The 18,627-nt window shown below is 41.6% G+C and overlaps 1 protein-coding gene across 15 annotated transcripts in view; it reads left to right on the top strand.

Moving 5' to 3' along the window:
* The window catches only part of TOX3 (TOX high mobility group box family member 3), a 238,701-nt gene that overhangs the window by 167,831 nt on the left and 52,243 nt on the right, over positions 1–18,627 (top strand). For 2 of the 15 annotated variants that reach the window (XM_042821631.1, XM_042821632.1), the window contains exon 1: positions 359–526. The exons of the other annotated variants lie outside the window; for them this stretch is intronic. In XM_042821631.1, coding sequence (XP_042677565.1) covers positions 425–526 — 102 coding nt within the window. In that variant the 5' untranslated portion in view covers positions 359–424. Of the gene's footprint in view, positions 1–358; positions 527–18,627 lie in introns of those variants that run through there. 15 annotated transcript variants of the gene reach the window in all.

Raw genomic sequence — 18,627 nt, forward strand, 5'->3', positions numbered from 1 at the left:
GGCAGGTCGGGAGGAGGACCGCCGGGTTTGATTTTCTCCGTTCCGTGCCGCGGGATTGGCTTCGGCTCTGCATTGCGGATGCGCTGCTTGCCCCCGCCCCGCGCCCGCCGGGGAGGCTGCGGCGCTCCGTCCGTCCGCGCCGGGCGCGTGGCTCCTTTGTGTACAGCAGCTGCTCCTGAATGCGGAGGCGAAGCCCGTGGCTCGGCACGGAGCTTTTAAAAACCGGCAGTCCTCCTCCCGACCTGCCTCCCCCCCTGCCGCCGGGCGGACGGCTCCCACCTGGGCACCGCCGCTCCCCCCCTCCCGCCTACCTGCGCCCGCCGCATCCCCGCGCTGCCCCGGCCCCGGGGAAGGCACCTGAAGGTGGATCTATCACAGCTTACGGCCGGCTCTCCAAGTGCACTTCTGGGACCAAAGCACCGTCATGGATGTAAGATTTTACCCGTCCGCGGCGGGCGGCTCGCTTCCCGGAGACCCCTCCAACCTGGACTTTGCCCAGTGCTTGGGCTACTATAACTATAACAAGGTGATTACCCCAGCGCTCGGTCGTTCCTCGGGCTGGGGGGGGGGGGGGGGGGGGGGGACGGCCGGGGTTTCGGGGCTCCATGGAAGCTCCGGAGCCGCGCTCTCGGCTCCCCGGCGGGCGCAGCTCCCGGCCCGGCCAGGCGCCGAACAATGGGCGCTCGGCTGCGCCTCTCCGGGACGCGCTCAACTTTTCGTTCTGCGGCTCCGCGGGTCGGGCAGAGCTCCGCGGGGCGGGAAGGGACGATGCCGGCTCCGTGCCTGTGGGACGGGAGCGAGCGGGGAATAGCTAAAAGTGCATCAGCGCTGAAAGTGACGGACGCCTGAATGTGACGGGGTTGTCAAAGAAGTTGCGGTACCACTTCTATTTATTCACACCTTCTTTGCGGCGCGTGTAGTTTGTTACGGTCGGAAGCAATAGTGGTTCCCCTGCGGCTTACCTTCCTTTAGAAATACGCTTTAATAATGCGGAGATGATTTGTTTCACAAATTACCCACATGTGGGAAAGGCGAAGTTAAGAACGGCGCTGTGACTCACGCTATTTTGCCAAAGACTTCGCTGTTTGCGCTGCGATGTGTCAATAGCACATTGAGCTATTAGCAGCGGGCCCTCACACATGCACATAAAGATCCCTTTCACGCCGTGTTTTCCTGGTGCTGTGTTTGTCCAACCTCTGGGGCCTTTTGTGAGGCTCCGGGCGAGATGCTGGGCGAAAGGGTGCCGCGCTAAGTCTGAGCTCGCACGAAAAGCTGCTCGCTGCTTTAGTAGAGCCCTCTCTCAATACCTAGGCGAAGTTTGGTGGAACGCAAAGATCGCTTTCAGAGGGGAGAAATAACGCGGGTTCAAGTGAAGAGGATTAGCAGCTGAATAAAACTTTCTCCTAGAGGAATTCCTTCTAACTAGGTGACGCGAGTGCCTTTCGCTGTTGCTTTTTATGACCCGGCTCTCGGCTGCTGCCCCGTTGGAGCCCGGCGGTGCCGCTCTCAGGCTGTTCCCCCCCCCGAGGTGCGCGCACGTACAGTGCGGGGATGCAGAGCGGCGTTCGCGCAGCGTGCGGTAGCACTGCGCATGCGCGGCGCTGGGTCCATTAGCATGCTGCTTTGTTAGTAGTTAATACAGAGAGACACGGGAGCATGAATTAAAGATGAAACGTCAACTTTAACCTCGAACGCTGCTAAGGACTTCAAGAGCTCTAAACTCTAAAACAGAGTGTAAATATTCACTGTTGTCAGAGATGCCGACTAATTTTGGAAACTTACAGTGCTTTCTGACGGACAGCATTGCTTACTGCAAATCTCGCTTGTTCAGGAGCTTGGTTGTTACGCACGGGGTGTGCTTATCTCAGGAGCTGTTACAGTTTGTCGTAAGGGTCCTTCTATTATTATTTTTGTAATGTCCAAAATGTTGAATGCCTTGAAAACCAGAAGTTAATTGCGTCTGTTAACTTGCAGCAAATGCGGAATTATTTATAACCTTTCTGCTGTGTTTTCCTTCCTCGTACAATGAGAACAGAGCACACATTCAGGATAAGTCAGAAGTACCCAACTTTTGACCTATCCAAAAATACAGTTTGGTTTCTGTGCTCCTGAATGAAATCTTGGCAAGTCTTTTGCAGCCCAGGCTTCCAGTCCGTGGCAGAGCATATGTCAGTGAGTGGAGCACGGCTCCTGCTGCCTATGTCCTGTGATGGTTATCTTGGCACGTGGCAGGCCTGGCGTGGGCAGACACACGGAGTGGGGCTGTTTGCTGTGCTCTGGGTGCAGGTGCTCCCAGGATGGGCGAGGAATCTGAGTGAGTTCCTAGAAAGGAGGGCTTTAGCTGTGCTGAGCTAATCTCATCGTCTCTGTCCTCTATAATCTGCAACAGGAGCAGATATGGTAAGGTTGGTTTGTTTTTGTTTTGTTTTGCCTTTTTTTTTTAAACCTGCGAATAAAAGGAGAGCATTTATTTTGCAGCTTTCTGCACTGCTTTGCTTTCCATCCATTCTTCCCTTTCTTTTCCCTGCTTTTCTAAGGAAAATAAATGATTCCTCTGGCTGGCACTGAGATGATCAGAAGGCACAAGTTTAGCTGAGAGATGTACCCTGCTGAATTAAATGGGAGAACTGTTACTGATTTCACTGGGGACACTATTTCACCTCAAATCTTTCTGGAGCCCATTTGAGCATCCTGCCTGCTTGTCTGTGCTGCCTGATTGTGCTCTTCCCTGATGCTGCCTGTGACAAGCAGGCAGGGGTGAGCGTGTTGTGTGGTTGGATGTGTCTGCAAAAGCCCAACTCTTTATGTGAAAGCACTCTCAGGATCACCAAGACACGGCACTGATGGCATATGGCATACCTGTGGCAAACTGTACTTTGTAGCACAGTGTCTGCAAACATTGAACGTGAGGCCTCTTGCTGTAACCATGATGGAGGAGCAGGGCTGCTGCACAGGCTGCTGTACCTCGGGCTGCACCTTGGTCCCTTAGTGTGACAGCCAGGCCCTACACCAGGCCTGGCCTCTGGGCAGCAGTGTAAGTGGTCCAGGCCTTGTGCAGGTGCCCTGGGGCTGGGTCCTGCCCCACAGCTCCCTTTTAAGCTCTGTGTTGTTCTTTTGAAACCCGCTGTCCATACTGGATGGGGATTCTGAAGGTTAGGGGTTGTCGTATTGCTTTTTTTGGGGGGAGAGCATTAATTTGAGCACAAGATAGCCCCTTTTTGAGTGCCTAAAGTAAGCGTGGTGGGGACCACAAGTTGTGGTGCAGCTTCTACAAGTGTCCAGGCTGGGGTTATTTCTGTCTGGATAGTGGGCAAGGTGGTAAACACACAGAAGGGGAGAAAGAGGAAACAGGGAGATGGAAAGACAGCGATTTCTCCAAGGTTACGCCATCGGTCACTGACATAATCAGGGCCACAACCAAGGTATTCTGAGACTCAGCCCGGTGGTTTATGCTGAATCTCATTTACTCTAATAGGATTACTTACATGTTTAAAGTAAAGCATGTGCTTAAGTGCTTTGCTGGATCAGGGCCATATTTGATAAGTTTTCAGTGCTGGTGTGAGAGTCCATAACTTGACCCCACATGTGTCTGGCTGCTGGTGGTTTGGGATAGCAGCAATGCACCTCTGTGCCATGGAGTTGCAGGAGCACAGTCTGTTTCTAGAAGGCTCCTGCTGCTTTGTGTACAAAAAAAATCACTGAAAAGTAGCTATAAAAACTACAGAAAGTTGAAGGATGCCAGCTGTTGTAAAACATGCTGCTCCTGTTTTGAGCCCTTTTATGGCTCTGCTGACGGAGAGTAATTCTGGACATTCAGTATAGTTTTGTAGATTTTTTTTTTTTTTTTTCTAAACAAACTTTTGCACTTATTGAGTAAATAACATGTCTTGTATTAGAAATATTTCGGGAGCTACCATTCATCATAGCAAATATATATATGTGTTTTAGAGAAACCATAAGTCTCATGATGTAATTTGAAAAGGAAAAAGACAACTCCAAACCCTGGACGCGTACTGCTCAGCCCATGAGTTATCATTGTATGAAATTCCAGAATCCTTACTTCATTATTTAGCTGTCTACATTTTATAATGTTTATCTCTCCTGTACAGATTGTCCTCAAAGGATACAAATTTCAAACATCCGTACCTTAATTTAGGCACCACCATACATGTGTGAATGTCAGAGCTTGATTTTTTTGGCTGAAATATTTTGCATTTTACAAAAGAAGCTCAGGAAGGTTATCTTGTTCTTCCAGAGGTAAAGAACAGATAGCAGTAGGTTAGCAGCATGCTCAGCTGTGCTGTAAGCCATTCCTATTAGCACACATTCGTAGCAAAAATGGATTACAGTTATGCAAACGATTGAAAATTACTCTCCTTGCAGATTTAGTGTGCCTATACATGCATAGGTTTTTCTTTCATACAGCAGATGGTGAGAGACAATGAGTGCATGTACGCTGTTAAGACAGAAAGCTCAGCGCTCACTCATCATCTGCTCTGCATGTATGCTGGTTCACATCTGGGCTGTGCTGCGGTGTGGGCACGGCGGTTCCTTTCCTGGTGAGAGCGGTTTGTGAGCTGGGAGCTGCTGCGTGCTGTGGCGTGTGAGCAGCCCTGCTCTGCCCGTGCCAAGGCCGGCCCAGGGAGATACGCACCCGGCTTTGTCTCGGGGCTTGGGAACTTTCTGTTGTTTTGACTAGCAGCTCCGTAAATGCCATTTTATCTTTGGTGTTTCCCATTGATCTTCCGACACACGTGGCAAGTGTGCTGAATGGGTTCTTTCCCAGAACAGCCCTCCCCTGCCTCTCATATCTCAAAACCTCAGGGCTATGCAGACAACTACTGCTGGGAAAGAAAAAAAAATCCCCAAATATTTGGCCGCCCGTGAGGGATGTGTGATTCCCTGTGCTTGCAAGCAGAAGTGTGAGGATCCCATGAGTGTGTCCACAAGGAGACAAACTGCCCTTTGTAACACCACCCCCGCTTGCATTGCACTGTCCTACGGGCGCAGTCACCTCCAGATTTGCAAGGAGTTTTGCAAGGAAACCCATGGATGCCAGCGGCAGCAACTGTGCCAGACCCTGCATTGCATGGAATGAGTTCTTATAGTGGGGGCACTAACTGTATTGGGAACTGCAACTAACTGCTCTAATGCTGCAAATCCTGTACTGAATGCGCCCTCGGTTATCAAGGCCTGAGGAGGAGCTGGTTATATACAAAGTTTACTTAGGAGAAACCGTTTCTTCCTGGTGATTAAAAAAACAACAACCCAACACCTGCTAGTTGTTACAGTGGATTACAATTGTATCAGTAAGACACTTGTAATAATGCACAGCAATATACCAAGCGCTTGAGTAATCAGGAGTACTTTCACTGTGTGCAGAAAGGATAAGCAAGTGCGTTTTTAAAGTCCTGATAGTTTGAAGTAGTTGTAGCAGCTCTGCTGTGTGTGTCAGGGACCTGCTCACACCTCTGCTTCTGTGGTGAGGGATCACCGAGTGCTGTGGGTGAGCAGGGCCTGCAGCACTGCCTGCACTGAGCATGGCACCTCAGGCAGAGGTAATGAATTGCCATGAATTCATAATAAAAGTGAAACAGAAAGATGGGAAATAACAGCTTACGTCCTTTGGAAGATGCTTGAAGTGGGCGTAGCTCATGTAGACCGCATTTCACTGGCTCAGTGGTCCCAGTTCTGTTCGATCCCAGCAAAGCGAGGTACACCACGCTGTGCCCTTTGGGATGTGCTGCAGGCTTCTATCACATGTACAGCTGACACATGCCTATGTATTTGTTGAGTTCAGACACCCCAAAGAACCCAACTAATGCTATTGAGTGATGATAATCTAATTTAGGAGGAAAAGAATTTGCGCAGCTCTAATCCTACCTTTTTATCTGTAATCATGTTTCTTCTGCTGTAAAATTGCACCGTTACACGGACCTAATGGCAGGGCTGCGTTTTCAAATTCTTCAAACTCTTATCTGGTAGCTGTCTCCGTACTGTTACTTGTCCGTATGATGTATTTATAGAGTGCCAGTCACTATAGTGTCTTTGCGATGATTGCTACCAAAATTGAGAACTCTGAGGTGAAAATCTAATCAGGACTTCAGATAACAATGTCACACAAGAGCCTTCTGGTCTTCGCCTCTGTGCTGCGCTCAGATGAAGACTCTGATGAGATCACGCTTGCTGCCGCCTTATTCATTGTTTGTTTCTGTAACAAGGTTACCATTTCATATCTTCTCCACTGCGTGTTAGCACCTGTCAGACCAATCCAAATCACGTTTTGCATGTATTCCCTGTTTCGCTGTGTTGGAAGATGCGCTTGTGGGTCTGCTGAACTGGCAAAAATCGACAGGAGGGCTGCTGCTGCCCAGTGGCTTCTGCAGCACGCACCCGAACATAGGTCTGCACCAACGTTCTCAGATGTGTGGAGGTAATGGGCAGGCAGGCTGAGAACACAGACTGCTTTCAGCTCACTGAAAGCACTGAGTTTTCTGAGCGGGGTGCTGCAGCTCCATCTGACCAGGATTGCACACTCCGTTCCATCTGTTAAGATCTGGTAGCACACGTTAGCTTGTTACTGAAAATGAAGAAGGTTTTAAACAAACAGTTCTTGTTTTTTGGTTTGTTTGTGTAGCTCACGTGCCAGCTGCTGGCATCAATGTTCTGCGTATCTTCCTGCCCAGCAACCTGCGTTTTGTTGAAAATCCCTATGTAAATATCAAGAGGGGAAAGAAAAAATCTTTAGGAAGATGAAGAAGGCTCCAAACTCTAATCCATACTTGAGGATATGCTGTCAAAACTAAATGTGTTTTCTGAAGCAGTCTGTACTAAAAAAACAGACACTTGATCCCTTAATATTCCTTTAAGCTTGATTAAAAAAAAAAATAAATCTTAAATAGAAAAATGTATCTTTTTTTTTTTCTTTCTTCCTTTTCTTTCTTTTTTCTTCTATTTTGTTTTTCTTTTTTGGCAATTGTTTCTCAGTTTTGTTTATGCACTTTGTAGACTGTGACTCAATGTGGACATCTTAGATTTACTTATATAGACATTAGATCAGACCTGCCCTTGGCATTTCTTGGGAGAAATGTTTGCAATTCAATGCTTTATTTTTTCCTATTGTAAAGTTGCCGTCTTTCTCACTGTCTGGGTCACTATGACCATACATCATCACTCCTGGCCACAGGCTTGTGCAAGCTGAGACTAAATCTTATGCAGATGAGTGGGTTGTGATATAGTGAAGGTAAAAATGGAGGGGAAGTTTGGATGAAAGGTCAGAACTGGGACTGGTAATCTCTGAAATAAGGCATCTGTTTGCTTTCTGTTTCTGCTTTTCATTTCTACTTCTTTGGGCATGACTTTATTTGTTACTGGTAGAGGTGACAGCTGCAGAGGCATGGATATCTCCTCATTTGTCTCTTCCATTTCATGACGGATGTCGTTGGTGATGATGTAAAATCATTATGCTAAACAGAATGTTGCTTTTACAAGCACATTTAGAACATTATTTTCTCTTCTGTAGATTTGGTATTCTAAGAGTTTGGATCAGCCAAGCAATTGAATAAGAGATTGCAAATATGCAGAATTACCGGTAGGTAGGATGTGTGCAAGATGATGTTCTGCATTCAGACAGTTTTGGTCACTGGAAGCTATTTGCCTTCATCTACATGTAAAAGACCAACACTCAATTTTTGGAATGACTACCTTCTAATTTTTCAAGAGTCCTCTGGCACTGAACCTTACTGGGCTTATTTCTGCTCTTCAGTACCTTTGAGTTCCACAAAATCTATAGCAATCAAAGTAGGGCTCAGTTCTCAGTCGAAAAAATCTTTTCCATAGCTTCATTATGACACTGCCTTTTGAGAAATGGTACAAAGGTGACATCTCCCCACTTGACTTTCTAAAGAAAACTCACCAAGAGAAACTTTTCTGTGTTTAGCATTGACAATGATATACAATCTGCACTATAATTCTGTAAACAGAAAATTCTAGAGAATTTAGGTAGGGATTACAAAGAATTTAATAGTTTCTTAGATGGGTAAATTACTGTAGAACTGAATTATTTTCATATTGCCAGGAACACATGCATGGAAACAACTTGAACTATGAGAACCACCCTTACTGTCCCAATGGGGCAGCTCCTATATTTAAAGTCAGTGAATTACTTAAATGTTGTAGGTTCAGGACGTATTTAAACACCTCAATATTGATTAACTGTCTAATTTTGATATGAAAAAATGTGTTAAAACCATGCAAAAATCAATTGCTGCTTGGTGGAGTAGCTTATTTTCAGAGCAGATCATATTTATCTCCTGTTCTACTTTTTGTATTACTCTCTTTAATGTCATAAGGCTTATACAAATAGTTGAATGGTTTAGGGGGCTGCATTTCAGTATTACTGCGTTATTCATAAAAGCATATTTTTTTAAAGCTACTTTTATCAGTAAACAGTTTTACTGATAGAGGGTTAGAAGGCCTTTTGTTTTATTAAATAAATTTGAATTGTAATAGGCATGGGAAAATAGTCATTGTGTTTGCTTTAGCAGGGTACTGCAGTTACTTTTGTGATTCTTAGTAAACATGTGGATGAAGTGATGATGATTATGGGTGCCCATGTAAATATGAGGATATCATGCTATTGGTTTGTTCTTGTGAAAAACTTGATAGCTGCAGTTTCTCGTCACAATCCATCTTGGCTCTTTTTTCTCCTGTTGTTTTGCTTGCTATAGTTAGAAATACACTGACCTTAAAGCTGAAAAAAAAAAAAAGAAGTTGTTTCCTGCTCTATACATGAGGCAAAATAAATAGAATTTTACAATGAATTTTCTGCATGTTTTTCATGGCAGAACTGTAGGTATAATGAGACTGATTTCAGAGCTGTGCATGGGGCATACCACAGAGCTTAACATTTGAGGATGTGCAGTTTTGAATGAGAGTTCAATTTAGATACACAGGTGAAAGCGTTTGCAATACGGAGTGAAACCTGAACTAAATAATATATTTATATGTATATGACTCCCTGTTCCTGGTTTTCTAAGAGTGTGTGAAGACAAGTTGATGCAAGCTCCTTATTCTATATTGTTCTACCAAGTAGTTCACAAGTACAAGATATTTTAATGGAAATGGATTGGGCAGGTGCTTCTATTCTGTCCTTCTAATATCTTAAAAGCCTTCATTCCTTCTAACAATGTAAAACCCTACCTGAAGTTGTCTTTATGCTCACCTGGTTGTGAGGCTGAGCCCAAGGAACACGCATGGGAACTAAGTCAGGTGTTATGTCATGCCAGGCAGTCTGGCTTCGTAGGTGGTGACTTGCACCATTGCTTTCTTGATACCTACTGGTTGTTTCAGAAGCAGCAGAAATACTGGTAAGGAAAAGCCTCCTTTGATTTCTTCTTGTACCTCTGTGTTTTAGGGTCTAGTACCTGATACACCTTCTTTAGCCAAACAATTTTGTGCTGAGCTCCTCGTTGATGTCTGTGGGGTGTGTAAATGTAGTGCAGCTTTTTGAAAATACAAAATTGTTGTCTCAAGGATTTGATGAGGCATATGGACATACATTATCTGTGCTCTGCTTTGATATTTTTGTTTTTAACCTTGGTCTTTTAAAAATAATTTTTGACACAACTGTGTGCATCAGCAGCTTCAGGGAAATGTGCTACCTCATGCTTTCCCAGTAGTTGCACCTTGAGATGAGGACTTGCAGCTGAGATTTTGCCTTTGTGGAGTCGCGTGGTGAGTGCCTCTTCTGTCAGAGCATCCCTGGAGCTTGCTCAGAAGCAGCAGGTTGCTGGGGTTGCTCTTTGGTGTCCCCTTGGCACTGATTTGGCCTGGGCTGGCTGGTGTCTCTGGAGGCACCGCTGCTGGGACAGGCGTTTTGTTGATGTACAGCGTAGGAAGGCAGAAGGCAGGCAGTACAGTCTAGGGCTAAGCACAACCTAGCAAAATGTCACAAAATTAAAATATTAGTTGTATTCATTGAGTAGTCAAGGTGATAGCTCTTCAGAATTCTGCATACACAGACTCATGGTATGTCCAGCATGGAGTTCAGCAACAAATCTTGCTCTTTTTATCTGTAATTCTGCTAAAAAACTAAATAAAGTACAAAATTGTATTCTATGATTCTATGATTTATTTTGTCTCAATCTGCAGCTACAGTTTACACAGTTTAAGTAGAAAATTGTTTTTCTAAGTGTAGTCAGCAAAGAACTTGTGGTAGATTAGCAGCCTTTCTTGTCTTCTCTGTTAGAAAGCACTTCAGAAAGGATGGCAAAGATTAGCTTGAATTCTGTCAGCACAAGTATATTACTGGTGATAACACACTGTGCAAGTTGTAGCAATGTTCTACTGGTGGGAAAAGTGGGGAGAAGCTATTTGTTGTTGTATAGGTTGCATACATTAGGATATGTGCACCTTTTTCTTGAGATCACAGGTCTCCTTGTGATTCCTTGCACTCCCACTAATTAACTGAGTTTCACCAGGGTTATTTATGCATAGCATTCCACGTTGTTTAACTGTGTGTTTATGCAAAACTGTTTCTAAATGGAAGTTCTCTTAGTCTTAGTTCTCTCATCATGAGAAGCGAGTGACAGTGATCAAGAGCTTGATTTGTATTATGACAAACTGAAGGTGAATATTATGCTGTTCTTCCTAACTGTTTCTGTGTCTCAGAAAAGGATAACAAACTCCATTAAAATGTCATGACATCAATAGTGAATATTTAAAATGCATAAGAAAGGATAAAGTCTTGAAATCATAAGAATGAAAATGCTTTCTATATGATTTTAGACTCTATAGTTGTAGATCTTCTGAGTTTCATTTATTCCCTGCATGGGTAAAAACTGATAACAGGCACACAGCTTGCTCTCTCTGCCCCCTGGATGTAACCTTTTTTCTTTAAAATAAATGTGAATGTAAAAAAAAAAAAAAAAAAAAAAAGGAACAATCTCCATGGAGGGAAATCAATCTTGTTCCTTCAGAATCATGAACTCAGGTTGATACATCACAGCTGTGCTGAGTACAATGCACAAGACAGTCCTAGCGCAGAATTTTAACAGTGAGAAATCTTCTATCTCCCTCTTTTCTAACTATTGTTTTCCAGTTTCTTCTTATTGTGTTGAATATTAGTGCTTTTCCTTTGTCTTTCATTCTGCTGCAGCCTTTATATTTTCAGGTGCCCTAGGAAGTGGCCATTTGTTAATCTGAGAAAAGAATGGAAAAGGGGCTGTGAAAACACCTTGATGAGAAAGAGACAGTGGCAGATAGGGAACACTGCAAAGCATTTAAAAGTTTTTATAGTTGTTTAATTGTTTTCAGTCTGCCTGAGTTTGTAACTTTCTGTAGTTTTGATGCTGTATGTATGGAGAGAGGGAGGCAGGGAAGAAGGAAGAAATGCATGCTCTTTGCATTTTGAGATTTCACATTAACTTTGGGTCAGGAGTGAGATTCATAAGTTCATCTTTTACTTCTCCATTCCATGGACATGTGTTATTCAAGCAAAGGAACTCCTCTCTGCAGCCTTCTCCTGTAACTCCCTTTGCCTGCGATCTTTGCATGCAGAAATAAGAAATAACAAGATTTCAGATGATGAATCTCAGTATGAATGCTAGGAAAAGGGCAGTTGCTTTATTGATCCCAACTGCTGAAGTTTTCCCTGTGAAGATGACTTATATTTATAAAAAAAGAAAAAAATCAATGAGACAAACAAACAAACTGAACTTCTGATAAGAACTGATTTGAAACACGTTCAGCTTTTTCTTTCTCATCTTTACTTTCCAAAATCTTCTAAGGAAGTGAGTACAGTCCTGCTCTTGTGCGTAGGAATATACTTTCTTTGAAGAAGAGAGTTGTTTCTGCTTCTTAGCTGAGCTTCATAAACTTGCTGGAAAAAATTCAGCTTGGCGGATGTGTTTTGAAGCGGTCGTTTCTTGGGCACTGAACCGTTCATTTTGTAAAAGCATAAAGCCACTTCTTCGCACCTGCTGACAAAACAAAAGAAACAGTTCTAATCGTACGTTATGTGTAGACAGGCTGTGATGTTGGTAAGCATTGCTCTGGCTGCTAAAAAGCACCAGCTCTATCCAGCCTCTCATCCACATATTTGCCTCAATAGAAAGCATGAAAACAGTCCCAAGATGGTTTTGTCTCTGTTTTTACTAAACAAGTGAATCATCAGAATGTTTTCTCCAGTTTAGATTTCAAACAAAAATGAAGCTACATTCAGCTGCTTCAAGTTGGGAAGGTGTAGGTAATCTTCATTTCTGAAGTGTGAAAGAACTGACACATGAAATTGCAGGTCTGGCAGCAAAGATTTTTTTTTTTTTTTTTTTTTTAAATAAGTACCTCACAGTTGGAGAATCGATTTTTCTTAAGAAAAGAAGACATAAGAAACCTGAAGTATCAATGCTTTAACAGTAATATGAGAAATGTGGCAAGGTGAGATAGAAGACGATGTTGATACAGACATGGCTGCACAAATGCTGGCTCTGGGTTTATCCTGGGAAGAGAAACCTATGATCACACTTGATATTGGTGTTTTTCCCTTTGACCATGAATGCAGAGCATGTCATCATGTCCATGGAAGAAGTTCCATCTGCCAGCGCTGTTGTAAATGTTCCAGCCTTGCGAGAGCTGCTTACTGAACCAAGCAATTCTTTGCAACTTCCTTCCACCCCACTCTAAAAGTTTGGACACTTAATTTCTGACAGCCAGACCTCACTGCTGTATACAACAAGGCTGGGAAAACTCAGATTCCCTAATCTAGGCACTGTTTTCTACCATTGTACAATATTGCTTCTTTGGCTTTTGAATTTAAGCAAAACTGTTGACAGTACCAGATGTTGCTATAGATATAAGTGGAATTACATACAGTAGAGTAAATTAAGGATTATAGCTAAACTATGGATTATTGGTTAATATCCAAAGTACAGAGGAGCGGCTTAATTCCATTCTTTCAATCTTTCCTTGAACAGTCCAGTTCATAATCTTGTTTAGGTAAGAAAATGGTGCATTTTGCACAACTCTTTTTATATCTCTGTATAGAGTATTTGTGCTTGCAACCATAGTGAAGCAAATTTTTATATATATATATATTTATATTAATATTATATATATTAATATATTTATATTTATATATAGATAAATATATATATATATATATATTTGGCAGGAATTGTGAGAAGAATTTAGTTCCGAAAGAGCTCTTGTATTGATTTTCTCTAAGCAAATCAGAGGTTTTTCAGAGGGTGGCATTCCCAGGAAATATACTTTATCTCACAATGCTTGTTTGCATCTGTCTTTCGACCAGCATACAAAAATAAGGATGATTTTTTACTCACCTATATAGGGAAATTCCTGCTGTTCTCTGTGATTATTATTTTGTCTTCTAATCTCTAATCTCATGATTTTTTTTTTTTTTTTTTTTTTTTTAGGTACATTGCTATTTCCTGGCCTACCATATAATAGGAAACTGTGGGTGGTGTGTTTGTTTATTTTAAGCAGTGATGTGTGCCAGTTGAAGAGAACCTGTGGGTAGCAGTAGATAGTTGGCTAAATTGATTCTGGAGCAAGTTTGTGTGGGGCCAGCACGATGGTGGATCCTAAACAGGGGTGAAACAGCTCCTGATTTACATTCAGGATAGCTATCTTGGGTCTGTTAAAATAACAGTTCAAAATAAAGAACAGGGATGGGAATTCCAGTCTGCAGGGTGTGTTTGTATTGGTGACAGCAAGTTGAAGATTGTGACCTGGCTAAAGCATATGGATTTAATGCAGCCACATGGAAACCTCTGTCTTTGTAGTTATGTGTTAACTCATGGCATCCTAAAAGCAATGATTTTTTGTTTAGCTCCATGTAATCTTGCAGCGAGGGACTGATATTTAGAGCCCATCAGTCTGAACTGGCAGATGTAACAGGGTAGGAAATGACACTACATAAAGCCTGAATCTGTCAGAAACTCCAATCTTCAATGTGTGTCTCTGGTACCAGCTAACTGTTTGTATATTTGATTGTTGCTTCTGTAATTAAGGCTTAGAGTTCCTTCTTTCTTTCTCAGGATGAGCCTCATGTGGTAATTCAGTTTTTATTCTCTTAAAAAAAAAAAATAAATAAATCAGAGGAATATAGCTCAAGCACCCTGTTACTTCTGACAAGCTAATAAAGAAATCACAGTGGTTGAGCACAGATTTGGAGATACAAAGTAGCTTTCCTAGAAAATACAGCTGTTTGTTGTGCATGTTTGTGAAAGAAAATCTGTTTAAGGAAGCTGTAAACTTAGAGGGCACTAATTACTGCAATCTTCATTTCCTCTTCCTCTCTAGTTTGATGTCTGCTTAGGTTGCATTGAGGCTCAAGTGCCCATGGGTGTGAGGGATGGGGCGTATGGTGATCTTTAAAATTGAAGTCTTAAATCCTTGAGGTACACAATACTACCAAGATGTGGTACCCAAAGAGTGTAACGTATGGTAGGGTATTTTGGATTATGTGTTAATAACACTGGAAATGAATCTGATTTTTCCTTGGATGGATACTGCACTTATGAAGGTGAAACACTTTAAGAAATTACACTGTCCATGCCCAGTCCCCTACCCACAGTTGCCCCCTGTACAGTAACAATGTAAGCATCTACTACTTAGTGCAGCCTGTGAAAAGGAAGTAGAAGTGGTTCTGAATGCTTATCATGAAGGTTGTTCTGAAAGTAATGCCTCCTATTTTATTCTGTTGGCCCACAACGTCACAGGAGGATGTTGGTGGTATAGCAGTAGAGGTTGAACCTTCCCACCAGTATCCTGTTAAATTTTGTTGCTGTGCGACAGATGGCAGCAGAGTTTGACAGGACCTGTTGAACTAATACAAGGCTGAAGGTGACAGTTTTCCCAGATCACGTCATTACCAGTGACAGGATGTGGTGTCATCACTGCAAGGTGAAATAAAACAGCAGCCCATGGAGGGGCCACCTGTGAATTCCCCATTGAAGAAAAAGTTGAAGATGTAGCCCTCAGTGGGTAAAGTGATGTGCGCTGTTTCTTTGGGATGGAAAAGGGGTGATTCTTCTAGATTTCCTGGAATCTGGACAAACTATCAACTCTGATGGCTACTTTGTGACGCTGACTAAGCTGAAGTCTTGAATGCCCAGAATAAGGCCAGAGAAGAAGACAACCGTTGTATAGTCTAAGTTTGGTACCTTCTGACTTCTGTCTGTTTGAGCTGATGAAAGATGGACTGTGTGGGCAAAATCTTCCTAGCAATTACGCCACTGTAGTAGATGTGAAGCAGTGAACACCTCCACTGATGCAGATTTTTCAAGTGTGGCATGCATGCTCTTCATCACTGGCAACTAATGGTGGTGACTGCTGAAAAATAGTGTTTTGTATCTGAGAATTTATGCTATCAAATAGTGTTATTGTGGCTTTTGTGTCTGTTATAGTTGTCATGGAAATGAATAGGAGCAATGAACATACAAAAGAGGAGCGTAATCAAGTCGCTTTGTTTGGGCTGCAGCAGACCTGAGCACTACAACTGAAAAGAAATTGTGATTTGACTTTCAATACCAAAGATTTCACTGTCATTGAAATCTACTTTTAATGTTTAAAGGAATAGTAACTATTATCACTTCTATTTGTCAGAACATTTCAAAGCAGCTTCTTTATTCTTATTAAAGTATTTTACAGACACGTCCATTTATTAATGAGAAGTCATGATCGTTTCCAGACTTGCAGACTTTGGTTGCAGAGGGCCGAGAGTATGTGTGCCAGGATTTCTTACATCTGGCAGAAACATGCCACTGCCTTGCTGGAAATTGAGCTTTCCTTATACTCTTCTGTATTAGTTAATAGAAACCCTCATTGAAAAAGGGTACTCATCAAAGAATGCTTTATGAAACAGAAAAGCAGTACTCGTAAACCCCATTGGATTCTTGGAGTTATTACATTTTACATCATATACAGTTTATTTTTCCAGATGCCATGGTTCAAAATAATGAATTTTTAATACTACTTGCAGAATTCTACAGATTTCATAATAGCATATGACATGTTAATATCCTCTGTGACATCCTACTGGTCATATCCAACTGTGATAAACACTTGTGTACGCTATAAAAATGACATCTATTATAAAAATAAAGATAATGCAAAAGGATACAAACAATCCCTTAAATTTATAAAGACTGTTGCAAATCTTGAATGTTAATTTGAAGGAAAAAAGTGCATGCTAATGCTAAGTTTATGCCTTCAGTTAATAGTCCTTTATTCCTTCAGGAAAAAAAAATCAAGCAGATATGCTTTAAATGAATTTAATGAACTGCAAAGACTGACATTTTCACTATAAAAGTCACACTTCATTTAATGAAGTAGTTAAATATTGATGCTATATTAAAATACAGGCTGAATAAAAATGGCAATATGGTTTTCAAAATAGGGATTTGAACTGTTGTTTTTTTTTTTCTTGTTATATTGAAAATTTCATGAACTGAGAAAAGGGAAATACAGCAGAATATCTCCATAATAAACAAAGTAGTGTTGAAATAACATTAAAGTTGAAAGACAAAACCCCATAAAAGTGAAGAAATTAAGGCGCTGTACTCTTACCTCAGTGCTCTCTGTGCTTAAGAACGTAATTGCTGAATGGAACCAACATTATCATTGTTTGAGTTGCAATATTTTCTAAAGTTCTTGAAAGCAAAGACAGATTGTACACCCTGTACTTCGGGTGGCACTTGAGAGAGCTAGCCATGTGTTTACCCAGGGTGATTATTTAAATATCGTATTATTTGATATCAATTTGAGTAATTATGTTTTAAGTGCTATGATTGCACTGGCAATACTCTGGCAAGGCCATATTGACTGTTGCTTCCGTTGATATCATTTGAATTTTTAGCTTTGTTTTTATCTGCATTTCCACCATAAAAATGTAATGTTGGCAACGAGTGAGGAAATACCAGTGACGAATATGCCTCAGATTTTTCTTGACTCCCAACTTCCATGATAAGGAGGAAGCAAGAATTTTATAGATGTGAGTTGCAGCAGTGACTGAGTGATGGTATGATCAGCTTCACTGTAATGGACTGAGTTACACTGGATCGTATTTGTAATACTGTACTGGTTCTAGCATCAGGCCTCTACGTATAGTAAAATACTGAGGATGACATCTTTGGCTCGTTGAAGTCAGTGGCAAAACTCCCATTAATTTCAGCAGTCTGTGATTTCATCCTTAGTGGCTGACTTGTAAAACAACGATAAATTGATTTAGCAAGGGTTTTTTTTTTTTGTTGTTTTTTCGGTTGTTGGGTTTTTTTTTTCCTCAAGGAAGATCTCTGCTTCATGTAAAATGACTTATCTTTTAACTTTTAATTCAGGATAAATAGTCTTTTTTTTTTTTTTTTTTTTTTTTCCCCTTTTTTGCATACTTATCTTTTAACCATCAAAGATGATGGGAGAAAATGGATCTGTTTTGAAAGCAGTAGGCTGTATGCACTGTTACATAAACAGTTGCTAACCGAAACCAACAATAAGGAATGCAGACTTCCTAACGAAGACTGATGAATCACTTCTGTAACTAGCAGCTGTCAGGTATGGTCTCTACATGTACTGGTTGAAATGTATTTTCCCTATATGCGAAGAACATTTATTTGAAACAACAACAACAGAAGAAAACATTGGAAACTGAAGAAATAACGATGTAAGTGCATATGTATGTATTTAGAAGGCATGCACTGTGCTTGTGATCATGGTCCTCATAATTCTTCATGAGATGGGTAAATCACCATCTTGTTACACAGTCATGACTTTGCCACAGCAAGCATGAAAATGTTCTCCTTAATAGAACATAAAATTTGTGGGGTATTTTGGAGGCTAACCAGCATTTATCTGGAATTAATAGAGCGTTGAATATTTTCTACCTTTCCTAGACGTCAGAAGAAAATGGATGCCAAGTGTCCGTTCATGCTGCTCATGGTCCTGAGTGAGTTCTGGTTGTGCAGTGGCTCTTAGTTGCTGATCTAGTCTGTGCTTAAGGCAGAGATCCTGCTGAACGTGACAGAACTGGCATAACCCAAGAGGAACCATTTGTAGCACGCTTAGCAGCTTGTGCCCTTGAGTGAGTGTATCTTTAAAGAAAGAATTACAAAATTGAAAAGCTGTTTGTATACTGCTGACATTCAGAACGCTTACATTGAAACTATACCAGTTCTGCTGTCTTCAACAGTAGTATAGGGAAAATGTTTTATTAAACACTATTTTTTCTTGTTATTTAAGAAGTAGCTAGCTTTGCACACATTAATCTCTTTTTCTTTTTAATTCAAGGTTGATGGTCTGGGTCTCACACATTGTATTTATGAATAGGGCACTCAATAACTATGCAAAATATCTATTTCTCCCATGGGAATTTGTGCTTTGATATATTCTGATCCTTATTAAATTTAAACAGGATCAAATTTATACAGCTTTGGCAGAGATTTATTAAAATACACTGAGTGGACAGCTTGTGGGAGTGCAGTGTGCTATAATAACATATGCCTCTTACCAGAGAATAGTAATTATTGAGAATCAAATAAATCTGTAGGAGGTTAAGTACATATGGAAAAGATATCAATTGTAGTTTTCTGCAGTCAGGCAGCAGTGCTGTCTGAA

This window comes from Centrocercus urophasianus, unplaced genomic scaffold (assembly GCF_019232065.1).
Source record: "Centrocercus urophasianus isolate 14NV4802_14NV808 unplaced genomic scaffold, USGS_Curo_1.0 seq_2, whole genome shotgun sequence".
NCBI classification, from domain to species: domain Eukaryota; kingdom Metazoa; phylum Chordata; class Aves; order Galliformes; family Phasianidae; genus Centrocercus; species Centrocercus urophasianus.